Source organism: Labrus bergylta, chromosome 6, assembly GCF_963930695.1.
Source record: "Labrus bergylta chromosome 6, fLabBer1.1, whole genome shotgun sequence".
Taxonomy (NCBI): domain Eukaryota; kingdom Metazoa; phylum Chordata; class Actinopteri; order Labriformes; family Labridae; genus Labrus; species Labrus bergylta.
The window spans coordinates 21210363-21228966 of NC_089200.1; the positions used below are offsets into that span (position 1 = coordinate 21210363).

The window sequence follows — 18604 nt, forward strand, 5'->3', positions numbered from 1 at the left end:
GGGGGGGGGGGGGGGGGGGGGAGAAGTAGGTAAAACCTTCTATTTAGCTCTACCCCCTCCTTGGAAGAAAGCTCCTCATATGTTATGTCCCATTGAGATTTAGAGAAGGGGGAGTGAGAGAAGAGAGGGACTGGGAGTGTTGTGTGAAAAGAGTGCAGGCCAACGAGCGAGACAAAAGAGGCTGTGGCTGCATTGAATGTGCCGGCGGTGTGTCCGTCTCTGAAGCCACAAGCTAACCACATTTTCCCCCCCATCTCATTGGCCTTTATGCTACACAAGGCGAGGAAAATCGGAGAGGGAAACCATTTGCGATATTATAATCGCAGGAATCGCGAAGTTGAGGACTTGGAAAGAAAGCCTCCTTCCTCGGACCGGGTGTTTCTCCTCTCCTCTCCCCGTCCTTACTACACGTCGAGCGCGGTGCGGTTTGGGGCTGGAGATATCACCCAGAACAAAGGAGTCTTGAAGCAAGGAATGAGCGTACCGAGACTCGCTTTGCCATTACCTTTGAAAGCGGGCCAAATGCCTCTCTGAGACCAACAATAGTACATTGGCTGCTCGTATTTTTCGACGAAGCTTTCCGGCCCAAAGGGGAGAAAGAAGAAGGACAAAAAAAAAACGTACACGGAGACACACAAGTCGGCGGCTACAATGTTTCCTCAAAACCGACCACCGGTAAGTAGGCTACGTTGCTATGTAACCGTATGCACGCAAGGTAAATGTCTTGTAGGCTATTTCAAACTTTAATTTATACGTGTCTGTAATAATTTAAAAAAAAAAGCTAGATGGATTTTAAACCGTATTAAATGTGTGCAACAAAGTAGAAAACCGATGTAAGTGTTTGCCATCCTTGCATATTGCATTTCCGGGGAGTCTGTTGTGGAGAAAAACGTGATTTAAAAATAAGCTTATTCTCCATTAGGCTATATTAACGCCCCGTGTGATGTATGAAGGTCAGGCATGTTGCTGTCATTAGTTTAATGAAGCAAACCCCTTGCTTTAACAGCGTTCAACTCTGCTGAGTATCTTTGTGCGTGGATCTCGTGTCCTTGGTGGCCAACACCAGTTCAGAAACATGGAGTTTCCTTCTATTTCCACACCGTTGTGGAGTTGACCCAGATGATGAAGTGTGTGTTTGTCCCTTACTCACATAAGGGAGAGGGAGAAAGAGGGGGTGAGTCAACTTGGCTTGTTGACACCTTTACTCAATGGACTGCCCTTCTCAAGTGCCACTTGTGTAGAGAAAAAAAAAATCTGCTTTTGTTTTTAAGTTCTTTTGAATCATCATGACCCAATCCCAGGATTTACTGATTTGATGTATTGAAGCAAGGAGCTGTGCCTCTTTTAAGATCCAGCCACAACCAGAAGTCCATTACTTAACGCTTCTAATGTGTCTGGAATAAGAGAAGAAGTCAATATTCAATTTTTTAGGTGCAAGGGGTTTTGAGCGATTTTCATGCTGCATGGCTGTAATTTGTCTTAGTCAGGTTAGGTGGAGAGCTTTTGAGCTGACTGAAATACATAAACACTGGTCCTCCAGCTGTGTGAAGTATCAATTAAGACCTGCTCATTTGTCTAACCCTCATCTACATCCCTTAGCCATGCCACCCTGCACCCCACCCCTGACTGTGTTTTCACATTCATGTCCAACGCATTGAAACACAGATTAACTACACTGACGTATGAGTTCATGCAAATGTGTGGACACCAATCTAAATTAATTCCCCCAACTCATTCATGCAAGAAATGACCCAAAAAGAGGTTGTTATAATTTGTTTGCATTGTGACTTTGTTATCTTCCATTAAACCAATAATGTGAGATCCCCTATAACCAAACATACAGCACGCAGACACACACACAAGCATCATACATATTCACATCAGCAGCTTTGTGTGTAGTGGAGCTGACTGCAGGAAGGCAGGGCAGGAGGCAGACTGTGGCTCTGTGGTTTGCACTGTAAACCCAATCCCTCTCATCCAACCTCTCCTAGCTGTGTTCCTGTGAGAGCTCCAAACCACATCTTAATGTATGGGCAGGCGTCCCGGGGCGAGAGGAGCAGACTGTGGCAGGTCTGGGTGGAATGTTTAGGCCATGTGCTCCCTGTTTCGTTTCAACCCTCCACAGATCTCAACAAGACCCTGTGAGACACCCGTCCTGAGAAAGTCTCTGGCCCTCACTCGCTCTTGTTTGCACCTCACAGTGAAGGACCACTCCACCTGGCAAACTGTTTAATCTCTGAAACGCTGGGCTGGTAGTAACCTGTCATCACTGGCTACTTGACTGCTGTGAAGGATGTGACCCATATATTACATAAACCTGTGACCCACATTGTAATGAAAATGTAGCTTGTTTCAATCAAATGACAATTACAAATTGTTCAACTACAAACACATTTTTATTATTCTTGTAACCAAGCAACTTTGTTTCCTTCTGTTAGGTAGTATATCCTTTCACAGCTTTTTGCATCTTTATCACTTCTTGGGACAGATTTTCATGATTGTTTCATGTAATAAAATCGGAATTAGAATCAGGTTTATTTCCAGGTATGTTTCAATATACAAGAAATTTGATTTGATGTATTGGTGCAAAAAAATGTTAACACAGAATAAGCGTAAAATAACAAGAGGCTGTAAAACAGCAGGACTCCTGCTGTCAGGGGATGAATATAAACTTTGTTATCATTTTGACCTTGGGTGACAAGATTTACCTTTTTAGAATACACATATTCATAAGGAGCATCATCTGTGGTGCAAATTGCATGAACATTACATAGAGATGTTCTTAAAAATGCTTCGTGCCCATATTTGTGCGCAGATGATTTTGTGATCTTGCCAACCACAGTAGACCAGCTGAGAAGTGAACAGGACATGGCAGGTCTAGCTGTCTTAGTTCATATCAGCCATAGCTGCAGACACATGACAAATAACAGAAATGGGAAAGAAGAAAACATATATCAAATGGTATTAAACTCAAAATGACATCCTGTCATGACACTTATAATGTTATTGCCTGACCCATTTAAACAAAAAAAGACATACATTTCATAATGTAATATATTTCTCTCACCGGTTGGCCAGATATTGAGAAGTTTACACAATTATCAGTCAGTGATTGAAGACACCAGAGAATAAAAGCTCAGAATTCACATCAAGATATCAATAAGTTATTCCCACCATTTAAACCTGAACTATGCCCTGTGCTGGGGGAAGGGTTTGCTGCGTGGGTAAACGTGACCAAGGCAATTGAAAAAGGTGACATGTGAAATGTAAAACGGATCTCTTAAATGTCATCATGATTTTCGTATAGTCAATCAATTATTTTCTACCTGGACTGTATCCTGAGGAAGAATTTGTCAAAGTCACTAACATCAAACATGATATTTTTTACTGTCTGGAAAAAAACTCTTAAACTATGTTTAAAAAATGGATGCTTTAAAAAAAATGGAATACAGTATTACATTACTAATGTGTATAAATATTTCTATAAACCCCTTCTTGTGATTTTTATCTTCACACCATAAAGGCCCTGGTTACTATCAATGTACACATCATTGAATGTCACCAATCATATCCATTATTCTATTCTGAACACTAAGTTGTATGCAGAATGCTACTAGGTATACTGTGCTTTCTTAAAATCCATAATTGGTTGCCATCAATCTGATTTTAAGGCAAAGTGAATTTGGATTTAACACAGTTTACAGTTGAGCTTCTTAATCTCCACTGTGACCTGGTTGGATTTCTGGGGCTGTAGGATATAATCTAGAATTCTAATAAATCATTGAAAGTGGGCAAACGTGTGTTAAATACTGCTAAGTGTGACCTTGGTCTGAATCTCATTCCATGTATCTAGTTGCTCCTCATGTTGTAGGGAGAGTGTTCTGAACAAGTGACTGAGATCCTTCTCCTCTCATCCTCAGAGCTAGCATAAAGCAAGCCTCCTCTTCCCCAGTCCTAGCATGCTTTTAGCTCTTTATCACCACTGTTGTCCAGTGGTGAAAGTGGCTATCGATCAGGAGCTTGCCAGCATTTCCCAGCCACCGATTAGATGGAGAGAGACAAAGAAAAGGCAGAAGAAAATGAAGGAAAGGAGGCTGAGGGGATCGCAGGTTTACACAAGCAGCTGTTGTGGAGCTATGTCTCGGTGGAAAGAACAAACGAGCGGAGGGGGTTACCTAATAAAAGAAGGCACCTCCAGCAATTAAGCCAGCTGACAGGCAAACTGTGGCGCTTTGCTAATGTGGGCTGACAGCAGGGAAATTTGAATAACGAGGCTTGCGGGAGGAAGGAGAGAAGAATGAGGAGGTGGAGGGGGTTGGGGGAGAAAACTGAGGAAGAAAGATGTGTGGTGCTAATGAAACAGGTGCCTAGCAGCTCCTCCCGTCTAAGTGCAGGAATCATTGTGAGATTGCCAGCGTGTTTCTCCAGCGCAGAGCTGGGCAGATAGCCACTTGATGTTCAGTGAGGGGGGGTGAGGGGGGGGGGGGGGGGGGGGGGGGGTTTGAACCCGTGTCTTTTCTTTCCCACCACAAGCTGCTTTAACAATGAAAATCACCACTGATTGTTGACAGTACTGTTTGAATAATTTGACATAAGAAGCTTTGACTTCAAATGTTTGTGAGGCAGGATGGCGTATTGACATGTTTCACGGTCCTCAGAGAGGGTGAGGTGTGTTTTAGGCATGTGTGGGTGGATACACAAAGATACACAGAGGAATTCTATTCTGGGTTAGACCTACTGTCACCGCGTCCTTGGTGGTACTCAGATGAGAGAGGGAAAGAGAGGGAGCTCGGTGGGTGTTTACGCTGATGATCGACTATGTGGGTAAGCAGTATAATTAGTGGCCTGACTAATGGGCTGAGCTGTATGAAGGGAGGCAGCAGCACAGCATCTTCCCAGCTCAAGGAGACAGTTAGAGCCACGATCAAACAAATAGAAAAATGAATTATAGATTTTCAGAAATCGTTATATTAGCCATGTTAGTGATACAGTTGGAGAGATGGTGATGAGTTAGTCAAAATACTGTTTACTAAAATATCTCCACTGTTGGCTGCTTTAAGATTACACTTTTTTTTTTAATAGACATTTATGTGGCCGGATGATGAATCCTTATGACTTTGGTGATACCTTGAATATTCCAATGTGCCTCCAGCAGGCATACATTTGGATTTTAAACTGCAAAATAATTCAACAGCTACTACAGCAATTGGCACATAAATTGTTCATACTTGCATGGTTCCAAGAAGATGAAACCTACAGACTTTTGTGATTGCAGACATGCTCTACTGCCACTATTAAGTCCTCTTCACTTCTGCACACAACTCCTGAAAACTTCCTAAAAGTGAATTGCATGCGTGAACTAAGGCTGGGTTTTTCCCCACAACCCCATGATACGTATCACGATATATCATGTGAATGTCATTCGACTGGTGGACCTTCGTTCACAAAATGAAACTGCTTAAATATGTTTTCTGTTCACCAGTCTGTTTTTCTGCAGTATTTTGTTTTAACTGTTTGTTTTTAGAACTACACTGATATGCTTAGGTATAAAAGCTTAAATTGTCATCATAGCATCAGACTCTTTCCCCCCTCCATTCAACAGGGACAGCCTCCAACTATGAGGGTGTGTGAATAAGCAACTCAGCAAGATTTCAGGGACAGAGTCTACAAGAGTCTACATAAATCTTTCTAGAGATTTTTTAGTAATGATTAGCGACAGCTGTACTATATGTCTGTTCTGTATGCTAACAAATAATTCACAAGGTTATTGTTCTTGTAAGCATGTTAAGGCCTATTCAGATTACTTGATCAAGGTGCTGAATGTATGGCCCTGTGACACCCGTTCTCCACTATGAATGTCATGGACATGGGGTGATGAAGTGATCCCACCTCTGTGCCACCATCATAGTCACAAAGGTGTTACAGGGGCGAGAGGGGATCAGCTGAGCCAGCAGGTGAGAACAGCACTGTGTGTGTGTTGCTGTCTGTGTGTGTTTATGTGGAGCTCCCACTGTTTCTCTGCTTGTGCACCGCCGTAAAGCAATGTGAATTCCGAGGCTGGCACAACAATATTATGCTGTTGCGTAATCACTGAATTTACAGAGCAGAATGACAGTGTAGCTTTGTTACATCACTGTTGTGGAATCGCACTTTGAAAAGGGCTTTACAATCCGAAAGTTAGCTTTTAGCTCAAACTCCACTCTATTAGATCCCCTATCATGGCTATAGATTGGCATTTTTTGAAAGGCGAATGTTTTAAAGACTATAACCCTGTTTCCGGCTGGAATCTTTGGTAAAGCTGGGCACAATCAGTGTTTCAGTATTGGTAATGAAAAACAATACAGTAGTACAAAACAACACAACTTCTCATAACAAAGTAGTGGAACAGTTTTCAGCTGCCTTCTCAAACACTCTTGTGTATTTCTATGAAAATCAAGGTAGGTACCCTTAATTAACTATCTCAGAAGCAACAGTCTTACAGGTTACTTCAATGGTAATCTGTCCAAGGCCATATTAAATGCTCAAAGTAACTGCCCTTGCCATCAAGCATGAGCCAAGTAGGGATACAAGTAGGTCCTTGAAGGGAAGAGGCAGGTACATTCAACATGACTGATTATATGAGCCCAAACCATGACCTTCTACTAATCTCACCAACTTAAATGATTTCACTACAAGCAGGAAATGAGAACTGTTTGAACATACATTTTTTTTAAAATTTTTGATACTACCCAAACATACGTAAAGTGTTTGAGGTCATCCAGGAGAAATCTATTCCCCTCCTCATCCCCAAGGCTGGACCAAAATGACACAGAGGAGTGTTTCTTTTAAGTGAATGTCATATTCTTATGGTCACACAACCTTGTATAACTCTGGTGGCCCATTTCAGATCCATTAGCAAGATTATGTATCATTGTGGGTCAGTGTGGCCTGTGAGGATTGAGACACATCTTGTGGATTTCCATATATATTGACGCACAGCCACAGTCATGTGCAAACACAATAAAGTGCATGTGTGCTTGTAAATATTTGTGGGAAACTGCCTCTTGCACACATCCCTTTTGCGTTTGTAGTGGACTCGTGGCTATGTACTCTCATCTGTGGGTTTGGGTTTGGAGCGAGGATGTGAGGTCATCGTGGTTTGTAGCTTGCGGTGTAATTAGAGGTAACTTAAATGAAAACCGGAATGAATTCATTCAGGGAATGCCACAATGTTAATGGTCCCTTCACACCAAAGTTTTGTTTGCCAGGAACACTGTTGTTCTGCACAAACTTTCATTGTGCACCCATTAGTGCATTTGTGATCATGACTTTGCATTCATATATTTTGTTGCATTTGACCTCGGCTCTAATGCATGTGTGGGGACTGGCCTGTTATGTAGCTGCCCTTGTAGCCCAGTTGTGTGGCTGGTGTTCAGCCCTTTTCCACCAATAAGTGTGTTTGGAACAATGGCCTAATTGGATTGTTTCCTATCCTATCCCATCCCATCCCACTAAAGGGATGTGCGGTCTGATTAAAATATATTTCTGTTCCCAAAGATAACCTGTTCACGCCCTCGCTCTCATCCAATCATCACCAGGTCCTCATTTAATCATTGCAATTGACTTAGACCTTCCATGGCAGGATTAGTGATGAGCAACACAAGTGCAAACTTGTGTGTGCACACCTATGCATCTGATTTGACGGGGTCACTTCAGGGCTTTCCTTATTGAGCTTTTGTAATAGGTCGCTTTAAATGTCTAACTTTAGCCTATAGCTTTCACAGCTGGTTGTCTGGAACAAAACACATCACAGCCTAACCTTGGCAGGCTGCTTGGGGCCTCCCCACCGATTTATTCAAACGGTTGAGTAATCAGATGATCTCCAATCATATCAGATAAAAGCTTTTCCTCTTAATGTAGTCCAACCTCATGCAATCCTTTCTCAGTATTATAGAACCTGACTTCACGGCTGTTTGTAAGTCCCAGCCTATAATTGTGTGACAGTGATTTTTAGTCTATGTAAGTTGTATTCAAGGGCAGACAGCATGCCTCTTGTTTACTTTCGAGCCAGGACACGACTGTGCGGGAGGGAATAACTGTGTGTAGTAGGATTAGGTGGGTAAGTCTCCAAGCCTAGATCTATTCCCAGAGGTCACCAGGCCAGCTCCATGACCTGACTTCTCACTTTAAAGTCTGCTCAGCTGCTTGCCAGATCAGAACTTTTGGACAGACACATACAGCGGTTTAAAGGAGGAGACAGGTTATGTGTGCTGGGATAGGATCTCTGCTCTGCCTGTGATTTGGAGACAGCATCAGTCTCATGGGTCCAGTATAGTCTGGTGTGAATCAACTATCCAATCCAGCAGACTGAAGTTCTGCGTAAGGGTCTGATGACTGAGCCAGCAGACAGACAGTGGTTTCCTTTACCTTGAAAAAAAGAAGAAGAGATTCATTTTTTCTCTTGAACATGAGTAAATACACCAACTCTTTGGCCTCATTCCTGCATCCATTTTTGAGAAAGATGCTCCTTCTCCTCCCACCTGTCCTCTGGAGACATGACTGTATCAGTTAACACAAAAAAAGTGTGAAAAAGCACAAGAGGGGAAGAGGGAGGGGCAGGATGATAAAAACAAGATAGAATAAAGATAGTCCTTGCTTTATTTCTACTTTCATCCTCCTCTAAAATGGCCTTGGTGCTTGTTATTTGCCTGAGAAGAGTAATTGCTCTGTGTGTGTCCTGTGGAGGAGGAGGAGGGGAGACTGTGTGTATGTGTGTGTGTTTAATCATCGGATTTTGTGTAAGAAAGAGGCTGGTGTATGTACAAAATGTGTGTGTATGTCTGTGAGAGTCTGCATGTGTGTGTTATAGTTGGATTTTGTGTAAGGAAAAGGGGTGTGTGTGGTTGTCTGGGCTCTAGGAGGAGATCTGGCCGACAGATTGAGAGCAGCTTGTTAGAAAGAGGAACAATGAGGCCACAGCCCCTCTCCTATCTTTTTTTTTTCTTCTTTTCCCTCCCTCCCTCTCTTCTCTTCTCCTCTCCCTTGTTCCCTTTCTTTCTTTTCACCTCTTCTTCTCCATTTTTCCATCTCCTTTTAAATGTATGTTCTCATGTCCTCTCCCTTGTTATTTTTCAACTTCCTCACTCTGTAGACTAACTACATTATCTCTCATTTCTATTTTCCATCCTTTAGTTTACCTCTTTTTATTTATTGAACATGTATTGTCTATTCAAATCTCTCACTCTGTCTTCTCTCTCCACATTCTCCTTTCATCACTTTTTTTCCTCTTCTCTTTTTTGATAATGTTCCACCTGCTGAAACACCTTTTCAAGCTCTTTCTCACACTCGATAAGTCTCACGCTCACACATGCGAACATCTGTGTCTCCTAACATGTGCATGTATGGACTCTATGTGCTGTTGGCATGCCTCACTCTTGATCTGCCAGATTGAAAGAAAAGAAAAAAGCACTTTTAAACAACTTCCACATAGCATTCTTTTTGGATTTAGAGTTGAGTGATGTTGCGATTAAGTCATTCATTAAACAATCATTATAATGCATGACAGACATTGTTGATGTTAACAACAAAAACATTTTTTAAATCCATATTTATGATTGCTCTGTCATACCCACATGTTATATGTTTATCATTGGAAGAGCTGTAAAGCTGAGCAGATTGTTCTTTTTTCCCCTGTGTTGTCCTTACTGGTTGTGTTGTCTCAGAACTAAATGGTAGAAGGAAGAAATTATTTAAAGTACAAATCTGCACCTGTATGCACATCTCATAACTTTAAAGCAGAAATTGTTCAGAAAAAACTGTAAACAAAGATACCTATATTCCTTTTTCACATGATAAAAATGGTCGAGCAAATTGTAAAGAAACACAAAAAACAGATGAAGTCGAACAAGTGTACTGTTTGAATTGACTGTAAAGTGTTGAGAAATAACAGGTCAAACAATCCTATTTACACAGTACCTGAACAATCTTATAATCTAGATAGATTTGTAAGACTGTTTTTGTAGATGCACTTTACCGACTTGCTTTAGTCAGTTATGGGGTATTTTTTGCTGATGAGTAAAACAGTTAATTGACACCATGTGTAATTTAGCTAGCAAGATGACTTCATGAAGAAGTAAGCAGTGAGTGGATTTTATCATTAATACGATATTTGTGTGATGCTAAATCTACTGCACTAATAAAACCGGTACGCACACTGATGACAGTTTGAAGAGGATGAATGCAGATGTTTCTGACCTGTCTCATTCAGGCCACATGTCGATCTGAGACAAGATGGTGAAAGCTGACGATGTCATTTTCTCTTCTACATGATTCTATAAAATAGCATGTGAACCAATCTCTAAAAGTGATTCTTGTTCTTCTGATGGCTGGCCATATATATATATATATATATATATATATATAAAAAATATGGACCTTTTGATTACTATCAACAACATAACATGAAAACGTAGTACTAAACCATGCCATGATTCCTTTATTTGAGTGTAGGAGTCAAATTAAACCATGTCCTCCATTATTCCTCCCTCTTTCTTTAAATGTTCAATCACCTTTTTGAATCCAATCTTTTTTTTAAAGACTGTAGACTCTCACAAGCCACCATACTAAAACTCAGCTCTCTCTTGGAGGAAAATACAGTATGTTACTATCACTTAACCTCACCGTGGTACTTGACCATAGGGAGGCCTGTGAACCGGCTGCCCCGTTGGCCCCTTCACTCTGTTATTCTGACAGAGAGTCGTATAAACTGACAGACGGACAGCCCCCACCTCCCTGCTAGTCCGGCTCTCAGCCCCCTTTTGTCTGCCTGTCCTGCAGCATTACCCCTATGGTTGTAGTCTCCTAATTGCTCTGAACCCTGCAGAGATGGCAGACTAAGCATGGGTTGGGAGGGGTCTTTAGCCAAGATGGGGTCCTTTTTTTCCCACATTTTTGTCCCTCCAAGCGCTCTGTCTGTTTTTATTTCTGTTTTCTACTCAGGCTTGCGATTAAACAAAGTGTGTGCGTTTGGCTCAGAAGCTCTTGCAGCTCTCCTTTTTCCCATCCAAGCCTCAGTGACCCCTTCACATCCGGCTCTGCTTGCAGTGACAGCATGTCTGAAATACACAACCCCTGACAATAGTTACACACAGGCATGCATGGAGATGCATGAGTAATGTGCATCTTTGCCTCCTGTACAATATTTACAGTCTATTCTCCTGTAGTCATTTTGTGATGCTTTATAAAGATGCAGATCAGCACATTTATTGCTTAAATTAAGCGCATTTAATGTGCCATCATCACCTCTGGTACCATAGAATAGGGTTTTTTATACAATTCGAAATGAAACCGGATGTTGTTGATTTTTTTTTTTGTCATGTCAATTATCTTCTGAGTCGAATATTAAAACTGTCTCTTTTGTCCTCTTAGGCGCCTCTTCAGCCACCTCCGGGTTCCTCCGCTTCAGTGGTGGCAGCCGCAGCAGCAGCAGCTGCAGCAGCATCGGGGGCACCTCAGTCACTGAAACTTACCTACCCAGAAACTCTGGACCGCATCAAGGAGGAGTTTCAGTTCCTACAGACCCAGTATCACAGGTGGGTTTTCATAGTGTTATTTACAGATTGTCTGCTGGTTATACTTAGAATTAAAATTGACACTTAACACTGTGTTTGAAGTCATGTTGTGGGAGATGTGTTTGTAAGGTGTGTTCCTTCAGGTAAAGGTGAGAGAGTCATATACAATCAAGAAAGGCTAGTTGAGTAAATAAATCCATAAATCTGAAGGCTTGTCAGACGCCAAAACACAGCACAGTGGTTTTTACTGCTCAGGCGGTACAAACAGTGATGATCTGTTCATGCACCATATGTACATCCTCACCATTCACCGAGTCATTTACCAGGCATGTGCACTTTTGATGTATTTTGATTGATCTGTAGGTTGCTGTAAAATGTGTGTGCATTAAGTCTTAGCAAAAGTTGGCCCATGTTCAATGTTTGCCTTCTCTTGTTGTCTCATGATGTACATGCACACACATTTACATACACACTCAATCAGTACGATAACACAAAGCTATGTGATGTTTTGACTTAACTTTCTTGGCTCAGCTTACTCGACCATAGGGGTTATATTCAGGTGTCTCTTTTTTTCTAAGCATAACTGTTTGGTGGGCTTGATGTGCAGGAATGTGCACAGTCTTTGAATGTGGGATTTGGGCTGGATGTTTGGAGTCCAGGCTTCTCTTTCTCCCTCTCCCTCTCCCTCTCCCTCTCCCGTTTATGTTCTTGTGGCACCACTACACAGGACCCCCCCCCCCCCCAACACACTCTTCTCGTTCTGCTTTCATTCAGTCCGCCAAAATCTCCCCTCCCTCTATTTCTGTCCCACTTCAAACTTCTTTTGTACAGCAGCCTTGTCTGCAGCCACTCCAACCCCTGTGGCTACTGCTGCTTCCCTGAACACACAAGTTTGTGTGCGCGTGCATGTGTGTATTAATATGTCTCCAGAGGCCACCTGGGTTTGGATCACGCTTTCCTGCTGCATATACAAATCAGCCTGCGTACATAATTTACGCTTGCAATGACCAAATGTGTCATTGTTTTCACCTTTTGGGAGGGAGCATTGTTGTCAGATATCTCAACAGTGTTATCGCAGAAGATGTCACTTGAGGGGGCAAAGTGTTCACACTACCAAACCAATGTGGAGAAATGCGTCCCCATCCTCCTTCGTATGCAGCCTGAGGGCGCGGTCACACTGCTCCCGGACAAACCGAGCCTAGGCATGGTTACCTCTGGTAGGCTACATAACAGCGTAATACAGCTCATCGTCCGCACATCAGAGAACAACACGGAGAACATGACTTCTACTTTTTGTCTTTACTTTGAGTCATTTTAGTCAGATACAGACAGAACACTCCGGATTTCTTCATAATAAAGGCTGTCAACATTATTTACCCGCGTGCTTGTGCTCGTGCTCGTGCATTAACTGTACAGTGCCAAAGCACACCTCTCCTAAGCGTGCCATGGCTAAGGAAGTGCACGGTGCTCGAGCACGGCACGGACCAGTCACACCGGTCAAACAAACCGGACTTTATGGGTGAAGCGTGCTTAGGCACGTTACAGATTACCAGTGTGACGGCGCCCTGAGTGATTGGATCTCAATGAGTCCTCAGGAAACATTCGGGTATGTTCACACCTCGCTGGATATCTGTTTTTTCCATTTGGATGTATATGTGTCAGGGGTGGAGAATGAAAAACCCATGCTTATCAGTCTGGCACCAGTTTCATGTAAAATTTAAAACTTTTTTTGCAGATATCCTTTTCACCATGAATGGGATAGACTAATCAAGCCGCTCAATAATCACGAGTTACCCCTGGATCTGTTTGTAGAGACGGTGTGATCAGCTCCTCTGGCATCCGTTCAAGCTAACTCCTCATGTTACAAAATAGCTGGAGCATCGCCCTCTCACCAAGCTGTGGTACTTGGAGCCAGCTAGAAGGATAAACAATGAATGAATGATGAGATTAAGAACCTGATTGGAAGCAAGAGTGAGCTTGTGATTCCATTTTCATTTTGCCACCGCATGCTGTTTAAACAGGCCCAGATTAGGGTTCTAGGAAAGTCCTGTTTACCTTTCCTTTACCTGGATTTGCAACAGCTAACCTTGCAGGCTGGTGTAAGCATTGTATTAAACTGCTGTGTTGTTGTGCTCATGACTACAACCAAGAACTGATACTGTACCCATGGGTTAGTGTTAGTCATAATTGGAACAGTGTGATATCAGACATCTTTTCTCAAATCTGTCAAATGTCAGTTTAACCTGTCAGGTTAGTGGTTACCATGAATATGTAAATTAAACTGACTGGTGTTGCTTACTGATGATTGGTATTGTTGACACAATATGTTTTAGAAATAAAGTAATTACAACACTACTTCCTTTGATTTTGAACAGGCCACATTTGAGCATCTACTATAGAAAACTGTTGACTAGATGGGCTGTCAGCATACAGCGTTACAAATAACACTGTTCAGAATCAATATGAAAATACAAAGACGTAATGTCGGCAGAGGTTTGTTATGGCGCTGTCTCGGAATCGCACTGTGAAAAGGGCTAATGATAACATTAAGCTGGAACTTGGTTAAATTGATTATATTTCAGTGTTTGTGTGTATTGCGTTAGCCACAGAGCCCTGTCATGCGTGCCGGCTTCTCATGATCTTCTACTTTCATGTCATGAAACCACCATATAGTGATAAACAGTCATCCTTTAACGTGACAAGCAGCAAAGCTAACCCACATGACTCTTTCCATAATGGGGCAACTCTAATGCCCTTTTCAGAGAGCCATTCCGCAACAGTGCCGCAAGGAAGCTCTGCCGTCATTCATGTTAATTCTGCCACAGTGTAGTATTGGTGTTCCAGTCTGTGACTTCAAATTGCGCCGCAGAGGATGCAAGCAGGAGAGAGCAGGGCATGTAAACACACAGAGGGTATTCCACACACATAGTCAGACATGCACTAGGGCTGGGTAATTAATCGACTTTCAATTTAAATTTTGGCTTCCTACGGTTCTGAAAACAAGACCATCAAAATGAAACGATTATTGTGATGCATGCCGTGTTGTGGAGTAAAAGTTTCTAAGTGTTTGTTGCTATATTTTGGCCACAAGATTCAGTCTCCACTACCTCTAAAACATTGTTAAATTATTTTTGTTTATTATTATTATATATTCTGTATTTAGATTTTTCTGACGTATTTGTTTTCATTTATTCAAAGAGTTCAGAATGTTAGTATTAATAGTGTGTAAGTTCAATAAATGCATGTAATGCAGATTTTAATGTTGCAAGAGTAAATATTTAATAATTGTGATCTCAATATCAGTTAAAAATAATCGTAATTAGGAATAATCGAGCAGCCCTAACATTCACACAAACTGTACCTATAATGCCAGCACAGAGGTGGGATCACTTCTTCCTCCCCATTACCCCCAAGACATTCATGATGAAAGCTGCATGTCACAGGGCTGATGTGTAAATATTGCACCTTGAACTGGCAGTCTGAATAAGGCCTTCAGAAGTTAGTTTCCAGATGTAAACCTAAAAAAGTGTGTTGGCGGCAGTTTTGGAAAGGTCCGCTCAGATAGCAGTCAGTGGGATTAACAGTGGCCTTGTTTAGTTGTACGGCGGACTGGCCAAGCGCTGATCACATCTGAGTTCAGGCAACTAAATGTAATCAGAGCCTCTTGTACACTATTAATGCTGCCGGGAGTACATGACCTGAACGCCCACAGAGCCAACACCAGACACACTGACACACTCCTAAGTTGATGCATGTGCTTTACACACACTTATACACTTGTAAGTCTCCAATTATCGTCACACACAAATAGCAGTTGTCCAGAAATAGCAGGGCTTAGTCGTGTGTATTTTGTCTGCGGAGAAGGTGGCTGGATTCTGATGGATGTTGGATTAGACAGCAGGAAAGAGACGGAGGGAAGGGATTAGTGCTGCCGTGTGCATGTGTGTGTGTGTGTGTGTGTGTGTGTGTGTGTAAGGATGAATGGTGGGGAGGCAGGATGCCTCTAAATATGTGTGGTCGCTTGTTGGATTTGGCGGCATGTGTGTTGGGTATGAGGGGATGAGAAAGCTTACCAAGAAAGCTAAAGAAATTGCAGGGTTAATTAATGAAAGGGTCATTGGTTGGTCAGCTGATCTGATAGTGTGTGTCTGTGTGTCTGTGTGTCTGTGTGTGTGTGTGTGTGTGTTAACTATCTAAATGGGCTGTAATCAGCAGACTGAGGGGAGATGGGAGGAGCTGCTGACACAGAGCTCTCATTACTGTAATTCTCTTTCTATAAACAGACAGACACACAGACACTGAATTATGACTGATAAATGGCTTTGTGTGTGTGTGGTGTGTGTGTGTGTGTGTGGGGGGGGGGGGGGGGTGTAGATCAAGAAGAGCTTGACAGTCGCTATTAACACACTGCTACTACCCCACAAACCCTGGGTATGTGTGTGTGTGTTATCTTAACACTATTTCACTGTCCCTTGACCAAATGTTGAATTTTCCTTTGGTTAAAAAGAAGAGATGGGTGCTATCGACGAGATGGGAGTCTTTGAGAGAGAACACGTTGTTTGACCGCTTTAATAAAAACCCTGAGATCAGGGAGCTCTGACATTTGAAAGTCATTAAGTCAGTACTTTCTGGGTTGAACCACAACAGCCAATGAGAGAAAGAGAGACCTAATGGTGTTTCCAAGCTGTCTAGCCCAGAAGAAGCTTCATGCATCAAACATTAGGATGTATAAAGCTTCCATATGCTAGTGCTATACTGTTAACTGTAAACTAAAAGGTAAAATCTCACCTTCAGTTCTAGCCAAAGAAAAGACAACTGTTTGTTGACTCCATCTGCACCACAATTGTCTCATAAAGACGAGAGCCTTCTGCCTTTTTCTTCACTACACAGCTTTATGACAGCAGGCGGTAACCAGTCAGTGTTCATATCTGCTTAGGATATTTATAATCACTCTTGAATACATCATTATCTTAACAGTATTCAAGAGTAGGTGATGCACTCTTTGTATGTCCTGTAATGCGTGTGAGACGGGCAAAAGAATTGTCTTAACAGGACATTCAGCCTGTAATTTATCACTTAATAATTCCCATACAATGTCTGGATCTAGATTCTCAGATGAGAGAACCAGAGTGATGACTTCATTTGTCAACACACAGACTTAGCAAACAATAGTGATTAGTTATTTTCACCTGTAAGAAACTGTAATGTCACGTTGTGGATAGCACTGATGAAATGATGATTTCAGAACAAGAAAGTAAAGTCAACCCCCTTGCGGAGCATTTCTCACTGTTTTCTGTGAGCTTACAGAAAAAAAGAGACTGGATCATGAATTAACAATGAGCCAGTTATCAGCCTGCATATGGACACTGACAGCATTAATGCATAAATATAATAATGTTAAACACATAGCATCAAAGTGACATTTTACATGTTTGTTTTGACACCTTAAAAGTGACATAGGTGCATTGAATTAAGTTTGCATTTCTGAAAGTCTGCCGAGCAGTGAGTCTGCTCTGAACGGCTCTGACTAAAGGTCTGCACGATGAAGAAACACAAAGTATAGAGTTCATGTCTGTGGATGTTTGTGTACAGACATAATTAGATCAAATATTCGTGTATCGTTTAACTGAATCTGTCACTCATCAGATCCTTAAATTATATTTGCTTTAAGGAGAGCTGACGGTTTGTCGTTGGTGTACAGTGTCCTGCGTTTTTAATTTGTGGCTTGTGATTTGTGTGATACAACCTCCTTCTGTATTCATTTATCATGTGTGTGTGTGTGTATGTGTGTGTGTGTGTCTGCGTGTGTAAAAGAGCAGTCTGTGTAGTGAGTCTGGCAGCAGAGAGAAGTACGGTTGGACTGCTATTGTGACAAGATCCCAGCTTTGTTTTGTGTGCTGTGTGTGTAGGTGTGTGTATTTGCTCTGGTACACACCCTTGAGAGCTGATGAAAGAGCACACAGGCGAGCTGGGTGGGTCCCATGTGTGTGAATGTTTGTGAGTGTGTGTGTGTGTGTTTGAAGAGAGAGGCTGAATGTTTTTCCAGCGGAGCAGACAGGAAAGGTTGATCAATAGTTAATGTGATGTAAAGTGAACAGTCACATACCTGGAGGCTGCCGGGCTAAATGCTCCTGACACTGTAAAGGCACGACACCGGTGCACTCACTACATGCCTCCCCATCAGTGTGTGTCGTGCGTCTCTGGCTGCTAGCAGTGTGTTTGTGTAGCACTCGTGTCAGTTATGTTGCTTTTCTGCCGAGACAACGATGGGCTCCAGACTGCTGAACAAGTGATGGAGGAGCCAGACCTGCATGTCAGGATTAATAAGGAGGTTTAGTGCCCATTTGCATTTTGGAAAGGTTCAGACATATTGAAGTGATATTAATTGGGATGTATTCCTTTTATGTTAAATAAAGGAATACATCAATTAGCCTTTTTAATTTCTAAGGTGATTAACAGAATGTTAGATGATGGTTATTTGGTCGTCAGTAGTTTGATTTTTTTTCTGATAGGCTTTCTGCTCTTTATAGTTTTATATAATTGAAGTCTTGAAAAAAGAAGATATTCTTTATTAATCCCATGTGGGGAAATTCCGTTTAACACTCTGTTGTAAAACATGCTACACACACACGTATAGGCTGAAATACACACACATTACATGTACATTATTTGGAGATGAAAGAGTCAATTGAGTGTTAAAATAAAGCAGGATGAGATTTTCTTTATCAGAAACAAAACAATACCTACACATGTACAGGACAAGATCAGCAAAGACTTGAGACACACTGCTTTGTGCAAAGGTGGCGCCAAAATGTAGGTAGACCAAAAGCTCACAGAAGCTTTAAGTAACCAAAATAATGATTCATTTTAAGATTTAAACAATAGAAGATTCAGTTCACTAACTACTAATCTGACCAAGCATGTTGCACTACTTGATGATCTCTCTAGTGATACACAAACTGTGAAGGTTCTTGTCATGACCAGTTTAATAGTAGCAACATCGAATCGAATCGTGAGACACCCAAAGATTCCCAGCCTTAGTCTGTCAACGGGTC

At 41.9% G+C, this 18604-nt stretch overlaps 1 protein-coding gene across 2 annotated transcripts in view; it reads left to right on the forward strand.

Moving 5' to 3' along the window:
* Positions 1 to 110: 110 nt before the first annotated feature.
* The window catches only part of tle2a (TLE family member 2, transcriptional corepressor a), a 38970-nt gene continuing 20476 nt past the window's right edge, over positions 111 to 18604 (forward strand). The window contains exons 1-2 of one of the 2 annotated variants that reach the window (XM_020647601.3): positions 111 to 675; positions 11407 to 11570. In XM_020647601.3, the coding sequence (XP_020503257.1) occupies positions 652 to 675; positions 11407 to 11570 (188 nt within the window). In that variant the 5' untranslated portion in view covers positions 111 to 651. The remainder of the gene's footprint in view (positions 676 to 11406; positions 11571 to 18604) is intronic. The other variant, XM_020647602.3, reaches the window with a different exon arrangement.